This window comes from Alnus glutinosa, chromosome 2 (assembly GCF_958979055.1).
Source record: "Alnus glutinosa chromosome 2, dhAlnGlut1.1, whole genome shotgun sequence".
Lineage (NCBI taxonomy): Eukaryota > Viridiplantae > Streptophyta > Magnoliopsida > Fagales > Betulaceae > Alnus > Alnus glutinosa.
Window position 1 is genome coordinate 1,322,102 of NC_084887.1, and position 27,521 is coordinate 1,349,622.

At 37.3% G+C, this 27,521-nt stretch overlaps 2 protein-coding genes and 1 long non-coding RNA gene across 3 annotated transcripts; all 3 read left to right on the forward strand.

Moving 5' to 3' along the window:
• Positions 1-1,288: 1,288 nt before the first annotated feature.
• On the forward strand, positions 1,289-12,104 carry LOC133861876 (uncharacterized). The gene is made up of 7 exons (XM_062297695.1): positions 1,289-2,298; positions 2,745-3,002; positions 3,341-3,666; positions 8,602-8,624; positions 9,830-10,494; positions 10,945-11,202; positions 11,540-12,104. Exons 1-7 carry the CDS (start codon positions 1,675-1,677, stop codon positions 11,864-11,866), a joined length of 2,481 nt encoding a protein of 826 aa, XP_062153679.1. The 5' UTR covers positions 1,289-1,674; the 3' UTR covers positions 11,867-12,104.
• A 3,574-nt stretch (positions 12,105-15,678) lies between these two features.
• Positions 15,679-18,980, forward strand: LOC133861372 (uncharacterized). The gene is made up of 3 exons (XR_009899005.1): positions 15,679-16,339; positions 17,418-17,453; positions 18,796-18,980. It is a non-coding gene; the product is annotated as an uncharacterized LOC133861372 (long non-coding RNA).
• A 4,923-nt stretch (positions 18,981-23,903) lies between these two features.
• Positions 23,904-24,728, forward strand: LOC133861880 (cytochrome b561 and DOMON domain-containing protein At5g47530-like). The gene has a single exon (XM_062297699.1). The coding sequence runs from the start codon at positions 23,904-23,906 to the stop codon at positions 24,726-24,728; it is 825 nt and encodes a 274-aa protein (XP_062153683.1).
• The last annotated feature ends 2,793 nt before the right edge of the window (positions 24,729-27,521 follow it).

Here is a 27,521-nt window from a genome sequence, read left to right on the forward strand (position 1 = left end):
CGGGGTATGTGGGAAAGATGCCTTGGTAGGGATGGGCTGTAGCACGTTCCTCATAGCTCTCTCTCTCTCTCTCTTAACGGATTAACATATGCTATCATTGAACCTGAAAAGTTCGAAGGTATACAAGTTAAGAAATGAGAGATAAATCCTCCATACTCTAAGTCAAAATGATTCAACTTAAAAATAGTTACCTAGGCAAAATCACAAATCTCACTAGAATTACATTAAAGCCCTCCCTTACAATAAAAATTTTATTAAAATTTGAGTCATTTATAGGTAGACTGTATATAGAAACAAACGAATACACAAACATATCTAATAGAAAACTCAACCCATGTTGGTAGTAGGGGCACTGTCATCGCCGAAATCTGGCGCGTGCTGTAGCTACCAAACATCAGATCAGCCTTCCAGTCTCCGGGTGCCATCTTTGCATGGCGAAAAAAGGTGGAGCGTGATCGTCACGCATTGCTCAAGAAGAAGACCTCCCTAGCGTGTGACAGTCACGTGCCGGTCATCAAAAAGCTACACGGCCGCAAACGACGGCAAGACCAGAAGACGACAGTAGACCCATCTAAGTGGCACATGTCTCTCAGAAGCCGATGGAAAAGCATAAATCTATCTTCAAAAAATAGAGAAAAAGATGGAGTATGGCTAAAACACTCCACCGATGACACGAACGATAACGACTCCTCACTGGACGTCTCAAGATGAACTTCCTGTCAGAGAACGAGAATAAGAAAAGCCAACAAAAAATAAACACAAACCACCATAGCCAAAAAGAGCTAGGGGAAAGATCAGCCACAATAGATCAAAAGAGTTAATTAGGAGAAAATCAGCCACCACCAATTTTATTGGGGGAACAAAACTTTATAGCTTAAATGGCTAAGAGAAAAACTAACCTCTACTGGGTAAAAACAAGGGAGGGACAAAAAAACACAGTTAGGAGGGAGAGAGGCGAGGCTCTCTAGAAGGCTCTCTCTTTTTTCTCTAGAAGGCTCAAGTTAAAATCTTTGTTAATGGACACTAGCGCGTTCCTCATTGCTAATTCAACGCGTGGGGATGGTTATGAACATGAACTGGTTCATGGAGACTTGCAGCCGCAGGTGTCCCCAAAAAGCTGGTGTAGATGGAAACAAAACTTCCCTGACTACTTCCACGATTGCCATCTATTTTACATTCTTTAATTTTCAGACTTCTTTATATTGGACCATCAGCAAGGCATATATCAGAGTCACCTACTAGACATAACTTATTTGAGTCAAAAAAAGTCGATTCTTCCAACAATATTTAACACCCCTTCCTCTCTTTCCCTCACCTCTCTTCCTTGACTCCTTCCATGATTGCCATCTATTTTACTGAGTCTTTAATCTTCAGAGTTCTATATATTGGACCCTCAGCAAGACAAATATCAGAGTCAGAATTCAGAAACACCTTCAAGACATAACTTGTTTGAGTCTTACAAAGTCGATTCTTCCAACAATATTTAACACCCTTTCCTCTCTTTCCCTCACATAGCCTCTTTGGAATCTGGCTGTAAATTGTTAGTTTTTAATCCAAAGCCTTGCAACCCAGATAGAGAAAATACCTCAGGAAACAAGTTTTGGTATCATCTGGCACATACCCAGATACTGAGAACTTGTTTCCCTCTCTAGGCGAAGATCAGAGTACACCAATATGGGAAAAGGTTTGACAACATTGTTGCTTTCCTGTGTTCTGTTTTCTCTATGTGCCTCATCATTCGCTCAAACCTGCAAGAGCTATACTTTCTCTAGCAACAGGGTATTCCCCTCATGCCAAGACCTTCCTGTATTGAGTGCTTTCCTTCACTGGAGCTATGACCAATCAACCAACAAGGTTGATATTGCGTACAGACACACAGGAACCTCAACTTCGAGATGGGTTGCTTGGGCCATCAACCCTACAGGATCAGGAATGGTAGGAGCACAAGCCCTTGTGGCCTATCAAAACTCCAGTTCGGTCATGCGTGTATACACATCTCCTGTGTCTGGATATGGAATATCTACGTTGACAGAGGGTAATTTGAGCTTTGCGGTTTCAAATCTCTCTGCAACCTTTGAGAATAGTGAGATGACTATATTTGCTACACTGACGCTTGGTAGTGGCACAACGGTGAACCAAGTCTGGCAAGAAGGTCCTCTGAGTGGAGATAGTCCTAGTAGCCATAATACCGCTTCAAGTTCAGCAAATATGAAATCAGCGGGCTCTCTGAATTTTCTGAATGATCAGGCGACAACCTCCGCCGGAGGTGGACTCACTTCAAGGCAACGAAGACAGAATGTAAGTAATTCAATCTCTAAGGCCATTTGTTGCTTAATATTTGAAGCTTAAAAGTAAAAAGAAAAAAAAGATCATTGTTAATAAATCTATTGTATAATTATAATCTTTGTAATGGTTCTAAGACTGACGCAAATATGTAGTTGTGTTCAATTCTATCCTCTGGCAACCATGTTTCTTCTCTTAGCTATACAGAGACAAGATTCTTTTCTGGTCATTTTTCACATGTTCTCAATAACACGAACAGTTGGGGGAAGTTTTTTGTTTTTGGTTTGCAAAATTGTTCTTATAGGACGTAAATGTGAAAACAGTTTTGTGTTTTGGGTTGTTTGTTAACGACGACTTCGAGTTGAGAACACAAAAAAGAACACAGAAAACATACCCTTTAATTGGATTCTAACTATATTCATAGGTCTAATTGTTTCCATATTTGGATTGAATATTTTCAGGTTCACGGAGTACTAAACGCGGTTAGTTGGGGCACTCTGATGCCCTTGGGAGCCATGATTGCTAGGTACCTAAAGGTGTTCAAGTCAGCAGATCCTGCATGGTTTTACCTGCATATTGCTTGCCAAAGTTCTGCCTATGTTATTGGGGTTGCTGGATGGGCAACGGGTCTAAAACTAGGCGGCGAAGCCTCTAGTGTTAATCAGTATGATACTCATAGGAACATCGGCATAACCCTCTTCTGCCTTGGATCACTTCAGGTACTCCATATTTTCATGATGATTTAACAAGTAGCACCTCAGATAGTCACCATGGCAGTGAGTAGGCAATATGACATGCATTGATGGATTCTAATATGAAATATCAAGGCCCCATGTTGCCAACAGTTTCAACTTCTTTTCCTCTCAGTGCTTTACGCATAATGCCTACTTTTGTCCTAACTAGCTCTGCCTATGGCTTTTTCCGAGCAGGACTAAAATCATCTTAAATGGGACACTTTTACTGCATCATGTAAATAATTCATGGAACGATTTTCCTTCATGCATGCTTTATAATATGTTTATTGTAGCTTTCTTACGGTTGCTCTACATGGCTGTAGGTGTTTGCCCTGCTTTTGAGGCCAAAGAAGGATCACAAATACAGGTTATATTGGAACATCTACCACCATTCTGTCGGATATTCTGTCATTATCCTAAGCATCATCAACATCTACAAGGGATTAGATATTTTGGAACCAGAGAAGAAGTGGAAGAAGATATATAGCGGAATTCTGATTTTCATGGGCGTCGTTGCTGCTATATTGGAAGCTTTTACTTGGTTCATTGTTATCAAAAGAAAAAAGACTAGCTCTGAGAAATACCCGGAGTATGAGAATGGAGTGAATGGCGGTAATGGCTATGCCGCCAGAACAGAAAATGGGGTGTAGTTTATACATAAGAAAGACTAGACTTTGTGTCCCCTTAGATGCCTCACTAGCTTGTTTTTGTAGGCTTTTACACCATGGGTGGGGATATTTGAATGTCACGTATGTTTGAGAGAGTTTAGTACCTTCGTTTACTTCATTTTTTCTTTCACCTTGTAGTCATTTATGAGTAGCTTGTTGCTTGGACATTCACAGTGTGATTCTTTACTGTAGTATATATAGATGGGCTTCATGTTTCTTATATCTGTCTTTTGTATTGACCATTTTGTTCGCTTTTACAATGGCAATGAGGGTTCTTCTTATATATATTTCTTTAAAAAAGACAGAAAGAGCTTAAATATTAGGGAAGACCGAGTCCCTTGTGTTTCATATGGCAAGATCCGAGTCCTTCATTGGTATCAATAATTGACCATATGTAGTTATCGTGTTACGTGTTGGGTTTGAGTCATGTCGATGGATGAGTATAAGACTATATAAGTCAATCAATTATAATCCGACTCATTTAAAAAAGCAGGTGAAACACGAGCTAATTTCATATTGCATTAAAATTGGCGGTCTTAAGGTTTTTTGAAAATGATGGGGTTTGTTACTCTGCTATTCATATCAGTTGATACTGAGCTAAACAATAACGAGATGTTGAACTCATAAATATTTTGGCCTAATAGTATAGATCATTTCTCATAGGACTGAAGAAGGCTTCTTTCCTTGACAATTTATGTTCTGTTAAACAACAATATTTAAGGCTGGGGGTAAATGGTAATGGGTCAGGGTGTGCTTTGGATAGGCCTTAAAACTCAAATCTTGCCAAATCAAGAGCAATCGGGTTCTTTTGAGGTATATGCTTCAAAGTTTCACTGAACCAAATGGGCACTAAAGCATCTCTTGCAAAAAAATTTCGCCACAAGCTTGTATGGAGTTTGTTGAGAAGGTAAAACAACAATTTTCAAATCAGTACATATATGCTGCTTTGCAGGTCAGCTTTTACTGGCTAAGGGTGATGTAGAATGAGATCGTATTAGATGGAGATTGTGATAATTATCCTTTAGTAACCAATTGTCATCTTATATTTCCAGTGGTAAGCAATGTGGACCTTCTCAACAGGCTTTGATTTTAGATACATACATGCACATGAAGATATATGCATATGTACACACTTACAGACATACATATATAAACACCCATCTCTATAACCATTTCCCAATTTGCTTAGGAAAAAAAAAAAAAAAAACAAACATGCACACATTCGTCACACACAAGGAGATGTGCATATATATATACACGTATATTAATTGGCAGGGGTCGTTACTGTCCCTCTTCATGACATTATATGTTATAAAGTATTTTTAAAATTACTATGTATATTTATTTAATTTGGAGTTTCATAATGTTTTAAATGGAATGTATTAAAGAGTTCTGAAAGAAGAGAGCCATACACGAAAAACCAATAAAAAAAAAATAAAAAGAAAGAAAGAAAGAAAGAAAAGAAAGTCAAGTTGGTATTGAAAAGTTCCAACTTACTTAAACCATTTGCTTTAAAGCAATGCTTGGGTGTACGCACCTGTGTGTATACTTGAATATAGTGCAAATGTGACAGTGGGCTGTAAGGCACTAGTAGCACTTTGATGGCACGCTAGCGCTTGGCACTTAGTTTTGGAGCTTGGAGTGATAAGATTATGATCGTTTATTTTTAGATGGTTAGGATTGTTCGATCGGATGGTTTGATCTGGACTGTGAGATGCTTCTAAGGTAGATCCATGATTGGATACATTAGACAGTTAGTAAAGTCAACAATAAGATCAAATTAAGCTTGATCTGATGGTTGTGATTAAATGGTCGTTACTAACAATTACAATCTAGTGGTTATAATTAATAACCGTGGATAATAATTTAATTTAATAGTCCTAGATATGTAAGCATATCGTCATATACTAGTAACCCGACTAAGTGTGACATCAGGTGGCCTATGCTACTAGTAAAGCCGTAGTTGTGACCCCCATTCAAACATGGTGCACTGTTCACAAAACAATTATTGGATCCGAAGCCCATTATAACACATTATAAACTTTTGACTATAAAGAACAACATGTATAATAGTAAGCCTATTACCATTTTTTTGCACGAGATTGTGTACCATATCATACGATGCAATTTTGGTCTTCACCGTATTTTATATGCATGCTTTCATAATTTCGTCATTTTATTGTCTTGCCATTAATCACATATTTTTACAAAATAGAGTTCAGAGTAATAAAGTGGTATTTCATATAAGTTGTAAACACACATGTTTTGATACACAAAACATTCGTGTTATGCGAAAAAATAACAATAAGTATCCACGTGAGTTTTACTTACTTGTGACGCATGGCTCCTCCAACAAATCTCCTTGAGGGTCCACAACTCGAAATTCGAGAAAAATCAAACATTAGCCTTAAATTTGAGCTAAAACAGGTCTTAAATCCTAAATAGCTTAAATTAAGATTTCTGCCTGTTTGACGATCGTTCGTCCAATGAATGGCAAACATTTGTCTCAAACGTAGTTTGTTTGTCCAGTGAAGGACGAATGTTCGTCGCTTTGGCAAAATCTCAAATTTGAACCTAAAAGCCATAAAACTAGTTCGAAGCAAATTCTAAGGTCTTAACATGATCCGTAATAGATTCTTAACCTTTATAATAATTTCATGTAGTATTAAGCACGAAAAATCTACTAATCAAACACTAATCTAGAATTAAAAACAAAAACTAAGTAAGGATGCAAAACTAACTAGAGATATTACCAAAATAGTAAACTAGGTTATAGAAAATAACTAATCAAAGCAAGAATCACTTAAAGAAACGAGTTAGGTTAAGGAGGTTACATCTTTTGAAGATATAAACCAAGACAGCGCATTCTCTTTCTCTAAAACTCCTTCAAAACATTCTCTCACTCTTAATTAAGGGTTATTGACTGAAAGGGGTGGAAATGAAGTGAAGAGGGCAATGGTGGGGGGGTACTATTTTGTGAAGAGGTTGAAGTGGATAAGAATTAATTGATTTGACTTTTTGCAAACGTTCGTGAAAAATCTAGGGTAAAACAACCGTTCATGGTACAGTTCGACACACACGCTGAAGGTGTGTGATGTAATTTCTGACAAACAATTCAACACGTCAACTATCATTTGTGGTGGGGACCACAATCGTTCATGAGGGAAAAAACTGTGAACGTTCCTGATTCAACCAATTCAAGAAAAGTTAAAAGATTTCAATTTTCAATTTAGGACTTAATTATCCTAGATAATTATCTGGGGTACTACATTCAGACCCTTATCCACGCATTCTTTAACTGCCTTTATTAGTGGCTAATTTTTTTAGTGTTCATGCCAATAATCAATAGGGCCGCGTTATTCATTTTATGCATTCTCTTTTAATTTATATTTTCTCTTGCAGTTTTTAGTGCTTTTTATTAGGTTGTTCAGCCATTTTTCATTGTTGTTAGTTGTTTCTTTTCATGTACTTAAAGAAGGGAAAAAAAAAAAAAAAAAAAAAAAATAGGGGGTACAAAAGAGAGGTCCGGATCTGAAAGATCCAACCAGTAGAACAGATCTTACAAATCCAAGACCAAGAGGAAAGTAATTGGGCTTAAGACCCAGTCCAACATATTTGGCCCAAAGGCAAAATAAAGGGGCGTTGTAAAAAACCCACGGAAAGGAAGCATTTCTCAAAGTTCACTTGGACACACTTGCGAGGAATCCAAAAAAAAAAAACAAACAAAAGGGGTCAGGGGGAAAGATGGCTTGGTAGGGATGGGCGGTAGCACGTTCCTCATTCATTTTTTTTTATTTTTTTTTTATTTTTAGCATATTAGCATGTGCTATCATTAAATTTGAAAAGTCTGAAGGCATACAAGTTGAGAAATGAGGGACAGACCCTCCACACTCTAAGTCAGAAGAATCTGAATTAAAAAAAGCTGTCTAAACATAATCACAAATTTCAGTAGAATTACATTTAAGCCCCCTCTTACAATAAAAACAAAGGAATACACAAACATATCTAACAGAAAACTCAACCCAAGTTGGCAATAGGGGCACTGTCATCACCATACACACGCTGCCTTCGGAACTACCAAATAGCAGATCGGTCTCCCTGTCTTTGGGCGCTATCTTTGCATGGCAAAAAAAGGAGGAGCGTGACCGTCACGCGCTGCTCAAGAAGAAGACCTTCTTGGCGAGTGATGGCCACGCCCCGGTCACCGAAAACCTACACAGCTGATGCAAACGACAGCATGACCAAAAGACAACAGTGGATCCATTTGAATGGTGCATGTCTCTTAGAAGCCAATGGAAAAGCATAGATCTGGCTTCAGAAAATAGAGAAAAATATGAAGTCCGGCCAAAACACTCCACTAGTGACACGAACGATAACGACTCCCCACCGAACATCTCAAGATGAACCTCCTATTAGAGAACGAGAAGAAAAAAAGTCAACAAAAAACAAAGGGATTTGATTCATACACAATACCATCACAACAACCACACAACAACCCCTCATATGAGGGTGGGCCCCAGTGTGTGGGGTCTACCCTCATGTGAGGGGTTGTTGTGTAGTTGTTGTGTTGGTGTTGTAAATTTAACATTTTCCAAAAACAAATACAAACCACCATAGTCCAAAAGAGCAAGTAGAAAATCAGCCACCACCGATTTTACTAGGTAACAAAACTTTACGGCCCAAATGATTGAGAGAACAACTAACCTCCACTCATTAAAAACAAGGGAGAGACAAAATATAGCCGTGAGGAGAGAGCCTCCCTCCCCGGCAAAACAAGGCTCTCTAGAAGGCTCTCTCTTTTTTCTCTAGAAGGCTCTAAGTTAAAATCTTTGTTAATAGACACTAGCACGTTCCTCATTGCTAATTCAACGCGTGGGGATGGTTATGAACGTGAACTGGTTCTTGGAAACTTGCAGCCGCAGGTGTCCCCAAAAAGCTGGTGTAGAAGGAAACAAAACTTCCTGGACTCCTTCCATGATTGCCATCTATTTTACTGAGTCTTTAATTTTCAGACTTCTTTATATTGGACCATCAGCAAGACATTTATCAGAGTCACCTACTAGACATAACTTATTTGAGTCAAAAAAAGTCGATTCTTCCAACAATATTTAACACCCCGGAATCTCTTTCCCTCACATCTCTTCCTTGACTCCTTCCATGATTGCCATCTATTTTACTGAGTCTTTAACACTCCACTGGTGACACGAACGATAACAACGACTCCCCGCCGGACATCTCAAGATGAACCTCCTATTAGAGAATGAGAAGAAAAAAAGTCAACAAAAAAAAACACAAACCACCATAGCCCAAAAGGGCAAGTAAAAAATCAGCCCCCACCGATTTTACTGGGTAACAAAACTTTACGGCCCAAATGATTGAGAGAACAACTAACCTCCACTCATTAAAAACAAGGGAGAGACAAAATATAGCCGCGAGGAGAGAGCCTCCCTCCCCGGCAAAACAAGGCTCTCTAGAAGGATCTCTCTTTTTTCTCTAGAAGGCTCTAAGTTAAAATCTTTGTTAATAGACACTAGCACGTTCCTCATTGCTAATTCAACGCGTGGGGATGGTCATGAACATGAACTGGTTCTTGGGAACTTGCAGCCGCAGGTGTCCCCAAGAAGCTGCTGTGGATGGAAACAAAACTTCCTTGACTCCTTCCATGATTGCCATCTATTTTACTGAGTCTTTAATTTTCAGACTCCTTTATGTTGGACCGTCAGCAAGACATGTATCAGAGTCACCCACTAAACAAAAAACTTATTTGAGTCAAAAAAAGTCGATTCTTCCAACAATATTTAACACCCCTTCCTCTCTTTCCCTCACATCTCTTCCTTGACTCCTTCCATGATTGCCATCTATTTTACTGAGTATTTAATCTTCAGAGTTCTATATATTGGACCAACAGCAAGACAAATATCAGAGTCAGAATTCAGAAACACCTTCTAGACATAACTTGTTTGAGTTTTACAAAGTCGATTCTTCCAACAATATTTAACACCCTTTCCTCTCTTTCCCTCACATCTCCTCTTTGGAATCTTGCTGTAAATTGTTAGTTTTTGATCCAAAGCCTTGCAACCCAGATAGAGAAAATACCTCAGGAAACAAGTTTTGGTATCATCTGGCACATACCCAGATACTGAGAACTTGTTTCCCTCTCTAGGCAAAGATCAAAGTACACCAATATGGGAAAAGGTTTGACAACATTGTTGCTTTCCTGTGTTCTGTTTTCTCTATGTGCCTCATCATTCGCTCAAACCTGCAAGAGCTATACTTTCTCTAGCAACAGGGTATTCCCCTCATGCCAAGACCTTCCTGTATTGAGTGCTTTCCTTCACTGGAGCTATGACCAATCAACCAACAAGGTTGATATTGCGTATAGACACACAGGAACCTCAACTTCGAGATGGGTTGCTTGGGCCATCAACCCTACAGGATCAGGAATGGTAGGAGCACAAGCCCTTGTGGCGTATCAAAACTCCAGTTCAGTCATGCGTGTATACACATCCCCTGTGTCTGGATATGGAATATCTACGTTGACAGAGGGTGATTTGAGCTTTGCGGTTTCAAATCTCTCTGCAACCTTTGAGAATAGTGAGATGACTATATTTGCTACACTGACGCTTGGTAGTGGCACAACGGTGAACCAAGTCTGGCAAGAAGGTCCTCTGAGCGGAGATAGTCCTAGTAGCCATAATACCGCTTCAAGTTCAGAAAACATGAAATCAGCGGGCTCTCTGAATTTTCTGGATGATCAGGCGACAACCTCCTCAGGAGGTGGACTCACTTCAAGGCAACGAAGACAGAATGTAAGTAATTCAATCTCTAAGGCCATTTGTTGCTTAATATTTGAAGCTTAAAAGTAAAAAGAAAAAAAAGATCATTGTTAAAAAATCTATTGTATAATTATAATCTTTGTAATGGTTCTAAGACTGGGGCAAATATGTAGTTGTGTTCAATTCTATCCTCTGGCAACCATGTTTCCTCTCTTAGCTAAACAAAAACAAGATTCTTTTCTGGTCATTTTTCACATGTTCTCAATAACACGAACAGTTGGGGGAAGATTTTTGTTTTTGGTTTGCAAAATTGTTCTTATAGGACGTAAATGTGAAAACAGTTTTGTGTTTTGTGTTGTTTGTTAACAACGACTTCGAGTTGAGAACACAAAAAAGAACACAGAAAACAAACATACCCTTTAATTGGATTCTAACTATATTCATAGGTCTAATTGTTTCAATATTTGGATTGAATATTTTCAGGTTCACGGAGTACTAAACGCGGTTAGTTGGGGCACTCTGATGCCCTTGGGAGCCATGATTGCTAGGTACCTAAAGGTGTTCAAGTCAGCAGATCCTGCATGGTTTTACCTGCATATTGCGTGCCAAACTTCTGCCTATGTTATTGGGGTTGCTGGATGGGCAACGGGTCTAAAACTAGGCAGCGAAGCCTCTAGTGTTAATCAGTATGACACTCATAGAAACATCGGCATAACCCTCTTCTGCCTTGGATCACTTCAGGTACTCCATATTTTCATGATGATTTAACAAGTAGCACATCAGGTTGTCATCATGGCAGTGAGTAGGCAATATGACATGCATTGATGAATTCTAATATGTAATATCAAGGCCCTATGTTGCCAACAATTTCAACTTCTTTTCGTCTCAGTGCTTTTCGCATAATGCCTACTTTGTCCTATCTAGCTCTGCCTATGGCTTTTTCCGAGCAGGACTAAAATCATCTTAAATGGGACACTTTAACTGCATCATGTAAATAATTCATGTAACGATTTTCCTTCATGCATGGTTTATAATGTGTTTATTGTAGCTTTCTTACGGTTTCTCTACATGGCTGTAGGTGTTTGCCCTGCTTTTGAGGCCAAAGAAGGATCACAAATACAGGTTATATTGGAACATATACCATCATTCTGTCGGATATTCTGTCATTATCCTAAGCATCATCAACATCTACGAGGGATTAGATATCTTGGCCCCAGAGAAGAAGTGGAAGAAGATATATAGCGGAATTCTGATTTTCATGGGCGTCGTTGCAGCTTTATTGGAAGCTTTTACTTGGTTCATTGTTATCAAAAGAAAACAGACTAGCTCTGAGAAATACCCCGAGTATGGGAATGGAGTGAATGGCGCTAATGCCTATGCCGCCAGAACAGAGAATGGGGTGTAGTTTATACATCAGAAAGACTAGGCTTCGTGCCTCCTTACATGCCTCACTAGATTGTTTTTTTAGGCTTTTACACCATGGGTGGGGATATTTGAATGTCACGTACGTTTGAGAGAGTTTAGTACCTTCTTTTACTTGATTTTTTCTTTCACTTTGTAGCCATTTATTAGTAACTCGTTGCTTGGACATTCAGTGTGTAATTCTTTACTGTAGTATATATAGATGGACTTCATGTTTCTTATATGTCTTTGGATTGACCTCTTTGTTGGCTTTAACATTGGGAGTGAGAGTTCTTCTCATATATATAATTTTTTATTTTATTTTTACTTTTTTTTTACAAAAAAAAAAAACCGAAAGAGCTTGAATATTATGGAAGGCCAAGTCCCTTGTGTTTCCTGTGGTAGGGGTCCAAGTCCTTCGTTGGTATCGACCACTGACCATAGTTGTTATGTCGTGTGTCAGGTTTGGATCGTGTCGGAACATGTATACAAGACTATATAGGTTACTCATAATGACGTAGTGAGAAACGATAAACGTGAAAGAGAAACTGTGTTCTCAATACACACGTTGATAAAATAACTTTAAAATATTATTGATAGCAAAAACTAAAATGTTTATTTCATTACAATTGCTCATAATTTATAATGAAACCCTAAAACTACAAAAGGATAAAATATTCTAAGCATAGAAATAAAACAAAAGAAACAAATTATGGAAGTACTTGGTGGCTACATAGGCCGAAATATGGAAATATCCTAAAGCTACTAAAGAGTAAAATCTTCTAAGAAATGAAATAAACAACGAAGGGAAAATATAATAACTAAGATAATTATTAACGATTATGTCAATTTAAATATGAGAATCTTTTAGAAGAGGAATTAGGAAATTTAGGAAAATGTCTTATGCAGAATATCTTTCAAATCATAATCTGTTAATAGTTTGTTCTTTCCTTCTTGAACGACATATGGTAGCTGACCCTTTCCTTTCTTGCTTAAATCTTTTTGAATTGGTATATTAATATGATATTTGTTATGGATGTAAAAAATCAATCATGTCGCCACATCATAAACTAATTAATTAATTCTCGGTTGTACTAAAAGTTCCGCCGGTAGTTTCCCACTCATGCCTGTTGGTCGTTTCTCACTCTTCATCAACCCGGCCGATAGCCTTTTCCATTTGTACTTCTACTGCCGGATATTAGTTGTCCTCATGTCCACTTGGTGTCGACAATACAAAATATCCCGCTTAAAGTAGTTTACTCGTCGGAACCGATTGTTTGGTTCCGATAGTAAAACCTTTTCGTCCTGGCTTGCTAATAACTCTTTGATAAAGCTTTTTGTCCGACGATAAGATTATTCTTGAATAAGCCCGTTTGTTAACAGTCCCGATGTCAAGATGAGTCCCCTTGGTAATAAAAGCATCTCGGGAACAAGATGAAATTCTTGTCCTACATCACATAATCTGACTCATTTAATAAAACATGCCATATTTTTCAACTCTAACCGGCTAGTTTGGTATTGTGTTTATGTCAGATTCGTAAGTCTCATAAAAAATTGCCGGTCTTAAGGTTGTGTGCCCGTGTCATAACCTGAAAATGAAGGTTTTGTTACTGTGCTCTTGATATCAGATGATTCTGAGCTAAACACATAAATATTTTGGCCTAATAGTATAGACCATTTATCAAAGGACTGAAGCAGGCTTATTTCTTTGACAATTGATGTTCAGTTAAACAACAATATTTAAGGCAGGGGGTGATGGATGAGGGTGTGCTTTGAATAGGCCTTAAACTCAAATCTCGCCAAACCATTTCTTTGACTAGAGATAATGTTGACATTTGTTATAGATGGGGAATTGACCCCAATAATCTGGTATAGGTTGATTGTTTTGATGAGAGAGTTCTTTGAGTTTAGATTTTGAAGCTTATTTCAAAATCTGGTTTCTGCTAATCTTCATGGGCAAGAGGTAAAAATCTAGGGAGTTTGGGACAGTCTCCCAAATAGCTAAGATATACATGGTTTATTTTCTAAACGAATCTAATTCATTACTAATACTCCGTTTGTTTGGACGTAAAATATTTTTTTTATATTTTTTGATATTTTGTGCAATAAAAAATGATGATTAATGAAAATTATTTTCAGTTTGACTATAAAAACTTTTTTAATTTTTGAAAAACAATTTACAATTTTAAAAACTTTAAATCATTTTCTAGATTTAAATTCTTTGTTATTACACGAATATTTGTAAAAATTTGTTGAAGTTGCTAAAAACCCATGTTCAAGTTTAACTTGCGTTATTTCATGTGATTTTTGCTCAGCCCAGTCCACGCCAATACCGACCGATGCTCGTTTCAAGCAAGTACATAAGCCCAACCCAGCTCAATCAACCCCCAACCCAGTTGGTAAATATAGTTCAGTTGGTAAATTTTCGTTTAGTTAGAATCTAACTTCTCATTCAATAGAGATAAGAGATATATATTAGTGCTTTTTTATTCTTTGAATCTGCGATTGAACACCTGCAAGGCTCCTGTCCGTAGATCAAAAACGCTCTGTAAGCATCTGCATCCTTCAATCTCTCTATAAAGGAAAGGGGTGAGCGATGGGTTCTTCACAAGACTGAAAGTTCTCTCGTTGATTTCCTGAAATTCTCCACAAATTCCCTCTCCTCTTCATACTGCAGAAAAACCAGAGTTTTATTCTCTTCTTTTCTTGCTTTTCTATCGATCAGAATAGGATAAAGGCCCAGAAAAACCATTCTCTTCTCATCAAACAGCACCTAACCAAAAACAGAGCATGGAATTCTCTCTCCGGTTGCACATTGTTTGAGAAAAAAAAAAAAAAAAAAGTAGCAGAAACTCAGTAGGGAACTTTTCCATTTATTTGCCAAAAAAAAAAAAAATCTACACCGAAACACTAATGGGTCCGTGAAAACTAAAGAGAAAATAAGTTTATTTACCTCTTCTTTTCTTCACGGGTTTGCAGCTCCTTCCCCTTTTGGTAAGTCTCTCTCCCTCTACTTCTCTTGTTTCTTTTGTTTTTGTGTGTGTGTATGTCCGACTGTAGAATAAAACAAGAAAGGAAGAAAAAGCATAAAGAATAGAGAGAAAAGAAGAATACTCTGGAACTGGAAGGTCTCTCCCTGGAAAGCAAAAAGAAAAAAGAGGGGAGGTAGAAGCTTCTAAAAGAAATAAGACAAAAATAAAAAAATAAAAAATAAAAAAAGGGGAACCGTATCTATTGGGTATTTTATAACACTAACTGAGTTTTTACATAGAACCAACCTTTATTTTATTTTTAGTCGTGCGAGCACTATATTAGTCATAATTTACCAATAGCTAATGCAGCAAACACCGACTATCCAGAAAACATTTAAAACATACTATAATAATATTTTTCATCGGTTGCTCAGACATACATCACAGATATCACGCATACACATAGGTCTTAAGCAAGAAACATGGCATCTTACTCTTCCATACTAGGATAACATCCTTCAACAAAATACTCGCAACACCATCTCTAATCGTATTTCAATTTCGTGCCTTGAACGTCAGTAGATCATGAGAGCACTAGAGTTAAACTCAATCATGCTAACACGTCTTTCCTGAAGAACAAGAACAGTCAGCTTTCCTACTCATAGATGTAATGTCCCAGATTTATTAGACACAATATAATAATAATAATAATAATAATAATACAAAACTTATTAAGTAAGTTAAGTTAACTTAATAAGGAAGTTGTAATAAAAAAATATATATATAACTTATTAAGTAACTTAAGCAGCAAGAAAAAAAAAAAAAAAAAAAACAACAACAACTTGCACAGCAAGTTGATTTCTTCTTTTATAATTTTCTTCTTCTCTCTCTTTTCTTGGTCTTCTTCCTTCTTCCTTCTTCGTTTCTTTTTCTTTTTTCTTTTTTCTTTTTCTTCCCGAGAGACACAGGGAGAGACGAAAGAGAGAGAGATCGAGAGATAGAGAGAGAGTTGAGAGTAGAGATTGAGAAGGAGATAGAGAGATGAGGCCGAGAGATCGAGAGAGAGATAGAGAAGAAAGGATCCGGTGGATCCGTGAGCTGGAGACCCGACAGAGGAGGAGGGAAATCCGACCGCTCAGAGGTCCGGATTACCGGTGGGTGGTGCTGGGTTGTTGCTGGCAGAGCCAAAGCCGACAATTCTAGGCGGAATCCAGGAACCTGTGACTTGCAACCCGCTAGACCCGAGAGAGAAAACTTGGGCGATTCGTGGACCCGTGAGCCGAACCCGATCCTTCCGGAGGTCCGATCCTCCATGTTCGGTGGCCAGAGTTGATATCCGGAGGTCCTAGTAGCGGTTTCCGGTGAGCTCGTGACCCGTATGTGTGCAAAACCCGAACAACCCGAAACCGCGACCCGTTGAACATGAGAGGAGACCCGATTCTCCATGTGCGTTTTTCGGAGAAATCAGAGGCGATTTTAATGGGTTTTTGAGGAAAATTCCTATGGTATATAAATCCTATAATTTTTTGGATTAATTTGCTTATTATGGAATTAGGGTTTGATAATTTTGGGGCTTTTCAACCGATTGTGTTTAAATAGATTGTGATGTTTTGGGAATTGATTTATTGATGTTGGTATTGTTGGTTGGCTGATTGAGTGTTTGTGGGTGTGTGTCTCGGCTGAGCCGTGTGTGTCTCTGTTGTTGGTGTCGGCAATGGGTGTATTTTTGGCATGTGTGTGTGATGTTGGATGGGTGTATATGTGTTTTGGGATTGGTTGTGCTGTGGAGATTGGATGATGAGTATTCTGATTTGATGGTTTTATGGACTGGATTGCGAAATGGCCGAGAGGCTACTGTTTTTGGGTATTGCTAGCCGGTTAGTTGTTCTCTATTAATAGTGTTTTGATTAGCTGGTTTGTGATGATTTTGGAAGCTAAAATTATTGTAGAATGATTATGTGTTTATGATATTGATGATTTTGAGTTGGATTTCTATTACTTGCGTTCCCTGTGTATTGTGTAAATAAGGTGTGGATCTAGATGATAAATTATTAATTGGGGGTTTTGGTTGTTAACGGATTGTGTGTGTATTTAAGCTGTATTTTGGGGATAATGATTCACGGACGGATCAGTTTTAGGAGCCTTTAATTTCTATTTAACCAATTGTGTGGGCAGTAGCCGTGTGTAGTGTTATGGGTTGTGGTGTTAATAGTTGAATGTGTACTGATTTTGAGTATTACCCAGTTGCTTGGTATTTGGATTGATTATTCCGTCTTAATCAAATGAGAAGAATTTGAAAGTTAATTATTGTTGGTGTATGGTTGTGTGGGCATGATTCTTCTTGGCTGGATTATTGAGTTATGGTTACTGTTCTGACTGTGAGTGATTTTGGGATGATTTGCCTTGGGGTTTGGGATCTAGTTGAATTGGTAGACTTTGTATTCAAAATTGAATCTTATATGTTTTAATTTTTGGATAGAGATTTTGTATATAGAATATATATATATATATGATAATTTAGTTTAAGTCTTAGAACTGAAATTTTAGAACGCTCCGTTAAATTTATCCTTGTGTTTTATTTAGGTAAAAGCTCGACCCTGACGTTAATGACAAATCCAGGTAAAGGGATACAACACCGAAAAACCCCTAACAAAATTTTATTACAAATCTTTTGAGAAAGTGTTGGAGAATTTTATTTCAATGTCAAGCTTTTATTACTCATATGTTATTATTCAAGAATTTTGTGCATAAATTATAGTTATGATTAAGAGCATTTAAAATGTTATGATTTATGTATAATTGCAGTTATGATCAAGAGCATTTCAAAGTTATGGATTATGCATACTTACAGTTATGAATAAGAGCATTTTAAAGTTATAGATTATGCATACTTACAATTATGAAAAAGAGCATTTCAAAGTTATGATTATAGAGCATTTCAAAGTTTATGATTTATACATGAATACAGTTTGTATGAAAAGAGAATCTAAAATTTAAAATTTGCACATGACTACAGTTATGAAAATGGCTCTTACAGTTTAAAAGTAAAATATAAAGTTATAGCAGAGCCTACAGAATTACAGAAAGTGTTCATGTGCAGTAATTGTTTACCCTGATGCACTATTACAGTTATGATCGATACCATATAGGGTAGCATGGCAAGCATACCAAAAGATGGTGTGTGCTACCGGCCGGGGTTGGCCTTCACCTAGGGAAGATCCCCAACCCAGCGACTCTCTCCTGTGACGACAGGCTGAGTCCATAGGTCCTTGGGACAAAAGTTAACGTGCTCCACTCACGGGAAATAGTGGTGTATAGTCTGTAAAGGGTTAAACGACAATTACAGTTTTAAGAAAAAATATATGAAAAGAATTTACTGGATCATTATAAATTTCTTATGCCATTACTCATATTCCTCATTTACTTACTCATAAGTTTCATGTTTAATTGTTCATTTTGATATTTTGTATAAACTGTCATTTAGATGAAAAGAATTTACTGGATCATTATAAATTATTTATGCCATTACTCATATTCCTCATTTACTTACTCATAAGTTTCATGTTTAATTGGTCATTTTGATATTTTGTATAAACTGCCATTTAGATGAAAAGAATTTATTGGATCATTATAAATTTCTTATGCCATTACTCATATTCCTCATTTACTTACTCATAAGTTTTATGTTTAATTGTTTATTTTGATATTTTGTATAAACTGTCATTTCGATGAAAAGAATTTACTGGATCATTATAAATTTCTTATGTCATTACTTATATTCCTCATTCACTTACTTATAAGTTTCATGTTTAATTGTTCATTTTGATATTTTGCATAAATTGTCATAATGTATGGCTAAAGATTATGGCATGAAGATTTTATGGCATGTTTTTATTTTCTTGGTGTTGTAATTTCCTTACTGAGTTGTCGAACTCACCCTTTTTACACCAAATCTTTTCAGATGACCCAGTAAGACGATGTCATTTCTTGGTATTGGCGTAGACCTCGCTAAGAGCAATAGATCATTGTGGTCCGACCAAATCTTTACTTTGTAATCTATGTTTCTTTTTGGAGTTCATGGCATTGTAAAGAATTATTAATAGACAGAAATAATAAAATAGGAAGTTAAAATTTAGATGTTGTAAATGCACGCTTCCATTTAAATGTTTTTAGCACTCAAGTTCGCGTTTCCCCTTATATCCCAAAATTGGGGCGTGACAATAGACATGCCATTACTCGCACCTGGGCAGTCATGTATCCATGTACTTTCAAGTTCAATGTATGACATCTTAACACTTGCTACCATCCGATAGAAATATACATAAGCGCTTTCCATTTAAGACACTTATGCATACCAACACGTCTAGTAAAAGCTATTCATAATATAAAAACATCACTCATAAAACAATGATATACATGATATGCATGGACTGATATGCTGCTGATACTGCTGATACTGATATATTGATACTGCTGGTATGTATGCTCTATACTACATGTTTTATGTTCTGTGCTTGACCAGTATATATTTCACTACTTTATCATGCTATAAAATCATGCAGTTACTAAATCACGTTCTCTTAAAACTAAACAAATCTAACATTTTATCAAACACTTTGAAATTATTCAAAACAGAGTTTCTTCATAAAACATAAACAGTTTCAACATGACATGTTCTCAAACAAGTGGCATAATTTAAATCTCAACAGCAGAACATACTCAAACACTTTAAATCAATTCAACACTCTTCACTCATGCATTAATTCTTAAACATCATTGATATAGTTTAATATGATATCTGTTATGGATGTAAAAAAATCAATCTCGTTGCCACATCATAGACCAATTAATTAATTATCGGTTGTACTAAAAATTCCGCCGGTAATTTCTCACTCATGCCCGCGGTCGTTTCTCACTCTTCATCGACCCGGCCGGTAGCCTTTACCTTTTGTACTTCTACCTCCGGATATTAGTTGTCCTCATGTACGTCCACTTGGTGTCGACGATATAAAATGTCTCGCTTAAAGTAGTTTACTCGTTGGAACCTATTGTTTGGTTTTGACAGTTGAACCTTTTCGTCCTGGCTTGCTAATAACTCTTCGGTAAAGCTTTTTGTTCGACGGTAAGATTATTCCTGAATAAGCCCGTTTGTTAACAACCCTGATGTCAAGACGAGTCCCCTTAGTAATAACAGCATCTCGGGAACAAGATGAAATTCTTGTCCTACATCACATAATCCGATTCATTTAACAAAAACATGCCCATATTTTTCAACTTTAACCAGCTTATTTGATATTGTGTTTGTGTCGGATTCGTAAGTCGTATAAAAAATTGTCAGTCTTAAGGTTGTGTTCCCGTGTCATAACCTGAAAATGAAGGGTTTTGTTACTGTGCTCTTGATATCAGATGATTCTGAGCTAAACAATAACGAGATGTTGAACACATAAATATTTTGGCCTAATAGTATAGGCCATTTTTCAAAGGACTGAAGCAGGCTTATTTCTTTGACAATTGATGTTCAGTTAAACAACAATATTTAAGGCAGGGGATAATGGATCAGGGTGTGCTTTGAATAGGCCTTAAACTCAAATCTCGCCAAACCAAGAGCAACCGGGTTCTGTTGAGGTATGTATATGATTCAAAGTTTCACTAAACCAAATGGGTACTAAAGAATTTGCTTGGTTCAAGTTGCTTAGAGTTTGATGATTTGAAGGCTTCTCGAGTAACTCAGCTTATTCACAAGCGGATCACTAGAGAGCAAGGTGCTCATTTGTGTAGAAATGTTACAGAGGAGGAAGAAATTTGTCGTACTATTTCTGCTAAGCCTAATGACAAATTAAGCTCCTGGCCCAGATGATTTTCCTGCTGAATTCTACAAGAAAGCTTGGTTAGTAATTGGAGGGGATCCTAAATTGTCTTCAGATATATGTCAGTGTGAAGGTCAGTTACCAGTGAGGTACTTCGGGGTCCCTCTCATTTCCACTCGGTTAACGGCTCATGATTGCTCTGCTTTGGTGGACAAGATCACTGGGAGGATTGATTCATGAGTGTCTCGCAGTTTGACTTCTGCAGGTCGGCTTAAGCAAATTAACTCAATTTTTTTTTTTTTTTTTTTTTTTTATTGCTTAAAAGTGTTATTAATGTGATTTTGAGCAAAAGCTGAACTGTTTCTCATGGAATGGTAAAGAGGAGGGCAAAGCTAAAGCTAAAGCTAAGGTTGCTTACAATCTTCTTTGTGGGTAGCATGGGTTGATGCTATTCTTTTAAGAGGGAGGATCTTTTGGCTTGTTAAAGTTCCTCAATCGATTGTTCTTGAAGTTGGAGGAAGTTTTTGAAGAAACAGCTGGGGCTTGAAGCTCAAAAGTTTCTGAAATTTGAAGTGGGGGAATAGTCTAAATAATAATATCCATTTGTGTGCTGATTGGTATTGCCGTGTACTGGGCTGAGCATTCCTTTTAACTTGCGTTATTTCATGTGATTTTTGCTCAGCCCAGTCCACGCCAATACCGACCGATGCTCGTTTCCAGCAAGCTCACGTAAGCCCAACCCAGTCTTATTTTATATATATATAAAATGTATTTTTAAGGGAAGTATGTTTAGCGGGGAAAATGAATATTTTTGATAGCACCACTCAAATATTTTAAATATTAATAGGTGTTTGATTTAATAATGCCGTTATTTTGTCCAATTTAAAAAATATAAAATATCAACATTTATGCCGTTGTACTGTCCATTCATATTTGAAAAATATAATTGATGTTAATAGAATGATTTTATTTATATTTTTTTTGTATAAAATAAACAAATATAAGGAAAGTTGTAATATCTACGTAATTTGATACATAATGGTTATATTTAAATATATAGTCGTTGTAATGCCCTAGTAGATAATGATGTCTTAACTAATTAATAAGGGTTGTAATAAAGAATTAATAAGTGGCAATAGTAATAATATTATTCTCTTAGCAACTTATGCTGATTCATTATTGTATATATATAATTATGCAGTCAATATTTATGTGGGCATCTTTTGAAGTAGAAACTGTGAATATTTCTTATTCATGGAGGATGATACATGGTTGTTTTTCACAATGTAGTGATTTTTGCTTTATTTAATTATTTGCATAGGAATAGTATATTGCATATTGTTGTAAATAAATATGCAGGGTTAATAACAAGTTGGTTGTTGGGATGATCAATGGACACGCATACCGCTTGTGCGAAAAAACAATAATAAGTACAAGTTGGCGGTTAGGATAGTCAATATATTAAGTAAGTTATGGCTACTTAATTAACTGTCGGGATGATCAATATACTTGGTTGTCGAGATTATCAATGTACTAAGTACGCTACTTTGACTACTACTATGAAAAAAGCTAAGAAAACATGGTAAGAGAATCTGTGCTCCAATAATTAGCCGCTTAAACGAACAGGGATTTAATGGCACTGGGATGAGAGGAGTGCAGAATAAAGTAAATAAGACTTTGCATATAAAATTGATATTACACCATATTGTTGCATTGTTTATTTTTAAATAAATTAGTATTTCATAATATAATTGAAAACGATTGACTCACTTGATTACAGTATGTGATTGTGGTGAAAAATCACAATCACATAAATGATTGTGCAGGAGCTGTTGATGAGGAGTACCAAAATTACCAGGATCTTTGTGTTAATCCTGACAAGTGTAGATGAGGCTAACTACCGCCTCTTTTGTGCGATGGATTATCCTGCTTAGTCCTTTTTTTTTTTTTTTTTTTTTTTTTATGCCTGTAGCAAAACTTATCTTTATGTGCTTTCTTTAAATATGTAATATTTTATATGCTAATTTGCACTAGGTTAAAACAATAATTACATATTATTAGTGCTGCTTGTGGCACATATAATAATGCTTGTTGTGTAAATATTATGTTAGAATGACAAATTATGTTATTTATATATTGAGGTGATTAGTTAGTTCTGATGTGTTATATTCCGAAGTCTTTAAGAAAAAAAATATATATTCCGCTGTTAAATCTCAACTTTGGTGATGTTGTAATGTCATGTGAAAATCAAAATTTTCACTCATGCTATTTTGTAAAAGGCGGTGGCGTTACAACTGAACCAAATTCCGGTGAAACTAGCCAAGATCTAGCCATTGCCGCTGGGTTCCGACCTCTATCCTCAGAATTCGACAACAATAGCCAGAATCTAGTGAAAGTAGCCGGAATTCTGCCAGGCAGTGACGAAATTGCGTCACCAGTGGTTTTTCGCTGTTGGTGACTTTTTCATAAGAATCAAATGCCGAAAAATATTTTATGACGAAAAATATTTTACGTCAAAATAAACGGAGTATTATAAGAAATAAGTATAAAAGAAATGTAAAAAAAAACAAATTAATTAAATAAATAAAAGAGATGTCCAGCAGAACAGATCTTCCAAATCCAAGAGCAAAGTAAATGGGCGTAAGGCCCAGTACAACATATTTGGCCCAAAAGCAAAATAGAGGGGCCGTTGTAAAAATCCCACCTTACATCTCTGAGGATCAGTCAACCGGGGCTAGATGGAAAAATGCCTGGGGCACGGTGCTTCTAGACAGTAGCACGTTCCTCATTGCTGATTCAACGCGTGGGTATGAACATGAACTGATTTCTTGGAAACTTGCTGGCGTGGAGAGGGGGAGAGTCTTTTCTGAAGTTACCTGGAAACTAACATTTTCCTTGACTCCTTCCATGATTGCCAGCATCAATTTCCTGAATCTTTAATCTTTAGAGTTCTTTACATTGGACCAAGACCACCGGCAAGACAAATACAGAGTCTGAATTCAGAAACACCTTCTAGATATATATAACTATTCAAACAAATTAACTCGGTTCTTCCAACAATATTTAACGCCCTCCTTCCCTTCCTCTCTTTCCCTCACATCTCCTCTTTGGAATCTGGGAGTAAATTGTTAGTTTTTGATCCAAAGCCTTGCAACCCAGATAGAGAAAAATACCTTAGGAAACAAGTTTTGGTATCATCTGGCACATACCCAGATACTGAGAACTTGTTTCCCTCTCTAGGCATAGATCAAAGTTCACCAATATGGGAAAAGGTTTGACAACATTGTTGCTTTCCTGTGTTCTGTTTTCTTTATGTGCCTCATCATACGCTCAAACCTGCAAGAGCTATACTTTCTCTAGCAACAGGGTATTCACCTCATGCCAAGACCTTCCTGTATTGAACGCTTTCCTTCATTGGAGCTATGACCAATCAACCAACAAGGTTGATATTGCGTATAGACACACTGGAACCTCAACTTCGAGATGGACTGCTTGGGCCATCAACCCTACAGGATCAGGAATGGTAGGAGCACAAGCCCTTGTGGCCTATCAAAACTCCAGTTCAGTCATGCGTGTATACACATCCCCTGTGTCTAGTTATGCAACTACGTTGGCAGAGGGTGATTTGAGCTTTGCGGTTTCAAATCTCTCTGCAAGCTTTGCGAATAGTGAGATGACAATATTTGCTACACTGACGCTTCCTAGTGGCACAACGGTGAACCAAGTCTGGCAAGAAGGTCCTCTGAGTGGAGATAGTCCTAGGAGCCATGATACCGCTTCAAGTTCAGCAAATTTGAAATCAGCGGGCTCTCTGAATTTTCTGGAACAGCAGACAGGTGGAGGTGGAGTCGCTCCAACTCCAATGCTCCAGCCGACAACTCCGCCTACAGGTGGAGTTGGAGTCCCTCCAAGTCCAACGCTCCAGCCGACAACTCCGCCTACAGGTGGAGTTGGAGTCCCTCCAAGTCCAACGCTCCAGCCAACAACTCCGTCTACAGGAGGTGGAGTCGCTCCATGGCGTCCAAGACTGAATGTAACTATATTCATAGGTCTAATTGTTTCTATTATGATCAGTTCTAAATTCTAATATATATTAGTTGATTGTTAATTTCCTTCTTAGAAGGATTCAATTTTAGTTTTCCATATTTATAATAACTAGTCACACTTCCATATATAGTTGGGAGAATGCCCGAGTTTAGACTGATTTCTTTCTTTCCTTCTTCTGTATTCTCTATATAATAAAAGAGAACTCAATGTAATGAGAGAAAGAAAAACTTTGGACAATGAATTAAATAAATCAGTGATATTTTCAGAAGATCTTACGGTGTTCTAAGCTATTTGATAGCATTCTTTATTTTATAGAAAAGAAGTTTTCTTTCTTTTAACCGTGCTGCGTCAAAAACTAGGCAGTTTTTCTCTGTTGGAACACTACATGTACTTTATATTTAAAACAAGATGAGATATGTGGGAAATTTTCTTTAATCTTGGGCTTGTTTGGCAAAGACATGTATAGAACATGACAGTGGGTTGTTAATTTTAGAATTAGTAAAAAGTGATGATGTGATATAAAATAAAAAAAAATTGTATAGAAAAGTAAAAAAGTTTTGGATTGTAGTGAATTTTTTTATTTGAATAGTAATAAAAAATTATTGATGTGATATAAAAAGTGAAAAAAGTGGAAATGTTTTGATGTTGATTGGTATTAAAAAATATGAAAAAGTGAAAAAAGAAATATATGAACAGTAACCCCATTATTTTGTGTTAAAGTCCATGTGCCCAATTCATTCTCAAAAGACGCCTTGAGAGAGGATGAGACATTATGGCTTATAAAGAGGCCAGGTGAATGTAAACTAACAAATATGGGACACTTTAAGACGCCCCCTCACGTGTGGCATTATTGGTCAACCACACGTGGACAGAACGGGGGGAAAGCCCAACAATTGGAAGGAACTGTCTTTGATACCATGTTAATTAAAGTTTATGGGCCCAATTCACTCTCAAAAGACGCATTGAGAGAAGAGAAGACATCATGACTTATAAACATGTCAGGTGAATGTAAACTAACCAATATAGGACACTTTAAGACGCCCCCTCACCTGTGGCATTATTGGCCAAACACACGTGGACAGAACAGGGGGAAAGCCCAACAATTGGAAGAAACTGGCTCTGATACCATGTTAAAGTCCATGGGCCCAATTCACTCTCAAAAGACTTTAACATTGTATCAGAGCCAGTTCCTTCCAATTGTTGGGCTTTCCTCCCCGTTTTGTCCACGTGTGTATGGCCAATAATGCCACACGTAAGGGGACGTCTTAAAGTGTCCCATATTGGTTAGTTTACATTCCTCTGGCCTCTTTATAAGCCATGGTGTCTCCTCCTCTCTCAAGGCGTCTTTTGAGAGTGAATTGGGCCCATGGACTTTAACATTCTGTATTGTTCCGTCACTTGGCAAACAAGGCCACTATTACAAGTATTGTTCACAGTATTATATACTGGTTTTACATGAGACTACACAAGGAAAAATATTTCTAATTTACAATCGATCAGAATTAATACAAAATCATTTCTATATGAGAATTATCTCCTCCAAGTTTTCCTTATATTGACTTGATGAGCAAGGCAAACATTGACTTGCTGTTGTTATCCATATTATTGCTTTGTTGGTTTTCCTTTGGTGTCGCGCATTACAGAGTGATATGCATAGCGTAATGCTGCAGTATTTGTGGCTGTAGAATCTCCAAGATGCTGTCTTGCAGCTATATATTCTTCATGGCAGCTGTATCATCATAGTTAACATCCCCCTCAAGGTGACAGGGGAAGGATTTACCATCAGCTTGGATTTTAGGAAGTGGAAGGGAAGTGGAAGCGGGCAGTAGATAAGCCTTTGGTGAACACATCAGGTACCTGATTTGCGGCGGAGATAAAAGCAATTGAGATATCCTTATTAAGCACATTCTCGCGCACAAAGTGGTAATCGACTTCAATGTGTTTGGTGAGAGCATGATAGACAGAACTAGAAGCTAATGCAAGTGCACTAACATTATCACACTAGACAATTGGAGCAACAAGAAGAGGAATAAGGAGCTCACAGAATAGCTTTCGAAGCCAAAATAGTTCAGTAGTAACAATGGCTAAGGAACAGTACTCAGCCTTACTGCTGGAGTGAGACACAACTAGTTATTTCTTAGCACTCCATGAGATCAGGCAGTCACCAAGACACATAGCAAAGCCTGAGGTGGAGTGTCTATTATTTGGGCTGCTAGCCCAATCAGAGTCACAAAAGGCATTAAGCTACATGTTGGTTTTGAAGTAAGACAGACCATGATCACCTGTGTTCTTGAGGAAGTGTAGAACTCGCTTGACAGCAGACCAATGAGCAAAAGTGGGATGATGCAAATGTTGGCAGAGTTGATTCACAGAGTATGCAATATCATGGCGAGTATGGATAGTAGTGCTCCAACCACATCATGTAAGACTTTACCATCAAATTTGGAGAGCTTGGAACCAGTGGCACAGGGAGACTTGGCAAGTTTGGCATAGGTCATGTGAGTCCGAGTGAGGAGATCCAGTCACATACTTGGGTTGACACAGATGAAGGCCCTCAGAGGTGCGAGTAGCCTGAATGCCAAGAAAGTAGCTCAAGGGCCCCAAATCCTTGACTGGAAACTCTCGTTGCATTCGGGAAATAAGAGAGCTAATGATGTGGGAGTGGGTACCTGTAACAATGATATCATCAACATAGATTAGGAGAAATATTTTGATACTGCCAGGAGTGCGAATAAACATAGAGGTGTCAACGATGGATGCTGAGAAGCCAAGGTCTAGAAGGAAATTGGATAGTCTAGTGTACCAAGCTTGTGGGGATTGTTTTAGACCATAA

Coding starts and splice junctions, on each gene's coding strand:
- LOC133861876 (XM_062297695.1), top strand. CDS start 1,675: ATGGGAAAAGGTTTGACAACATTGTTGCTTTCCTGTGTTCTGTTTTCT. Junction 3,667..8,601: donor AGAACAGAAAATGGGGTGTA/GTTTATACATAA, acceptor GGAAACTTGCAG/CCGCAGGTGTCCCCAAAAAG. Junction 8,625..9,829: donor CAGGTGTCCCCAAAAAGCTG/GTGTAGAAGGAA, acceptor CCAGATACTGAG/AACTTGTTTCCCTCTCTAGG.
- LOC133861880 (XM_062297699.1), top strand. CDS start 23,904: ATGGGAAAAGGTTTGACAACATTGTTGCTTTCCTGTGTTCTGTTTTCT.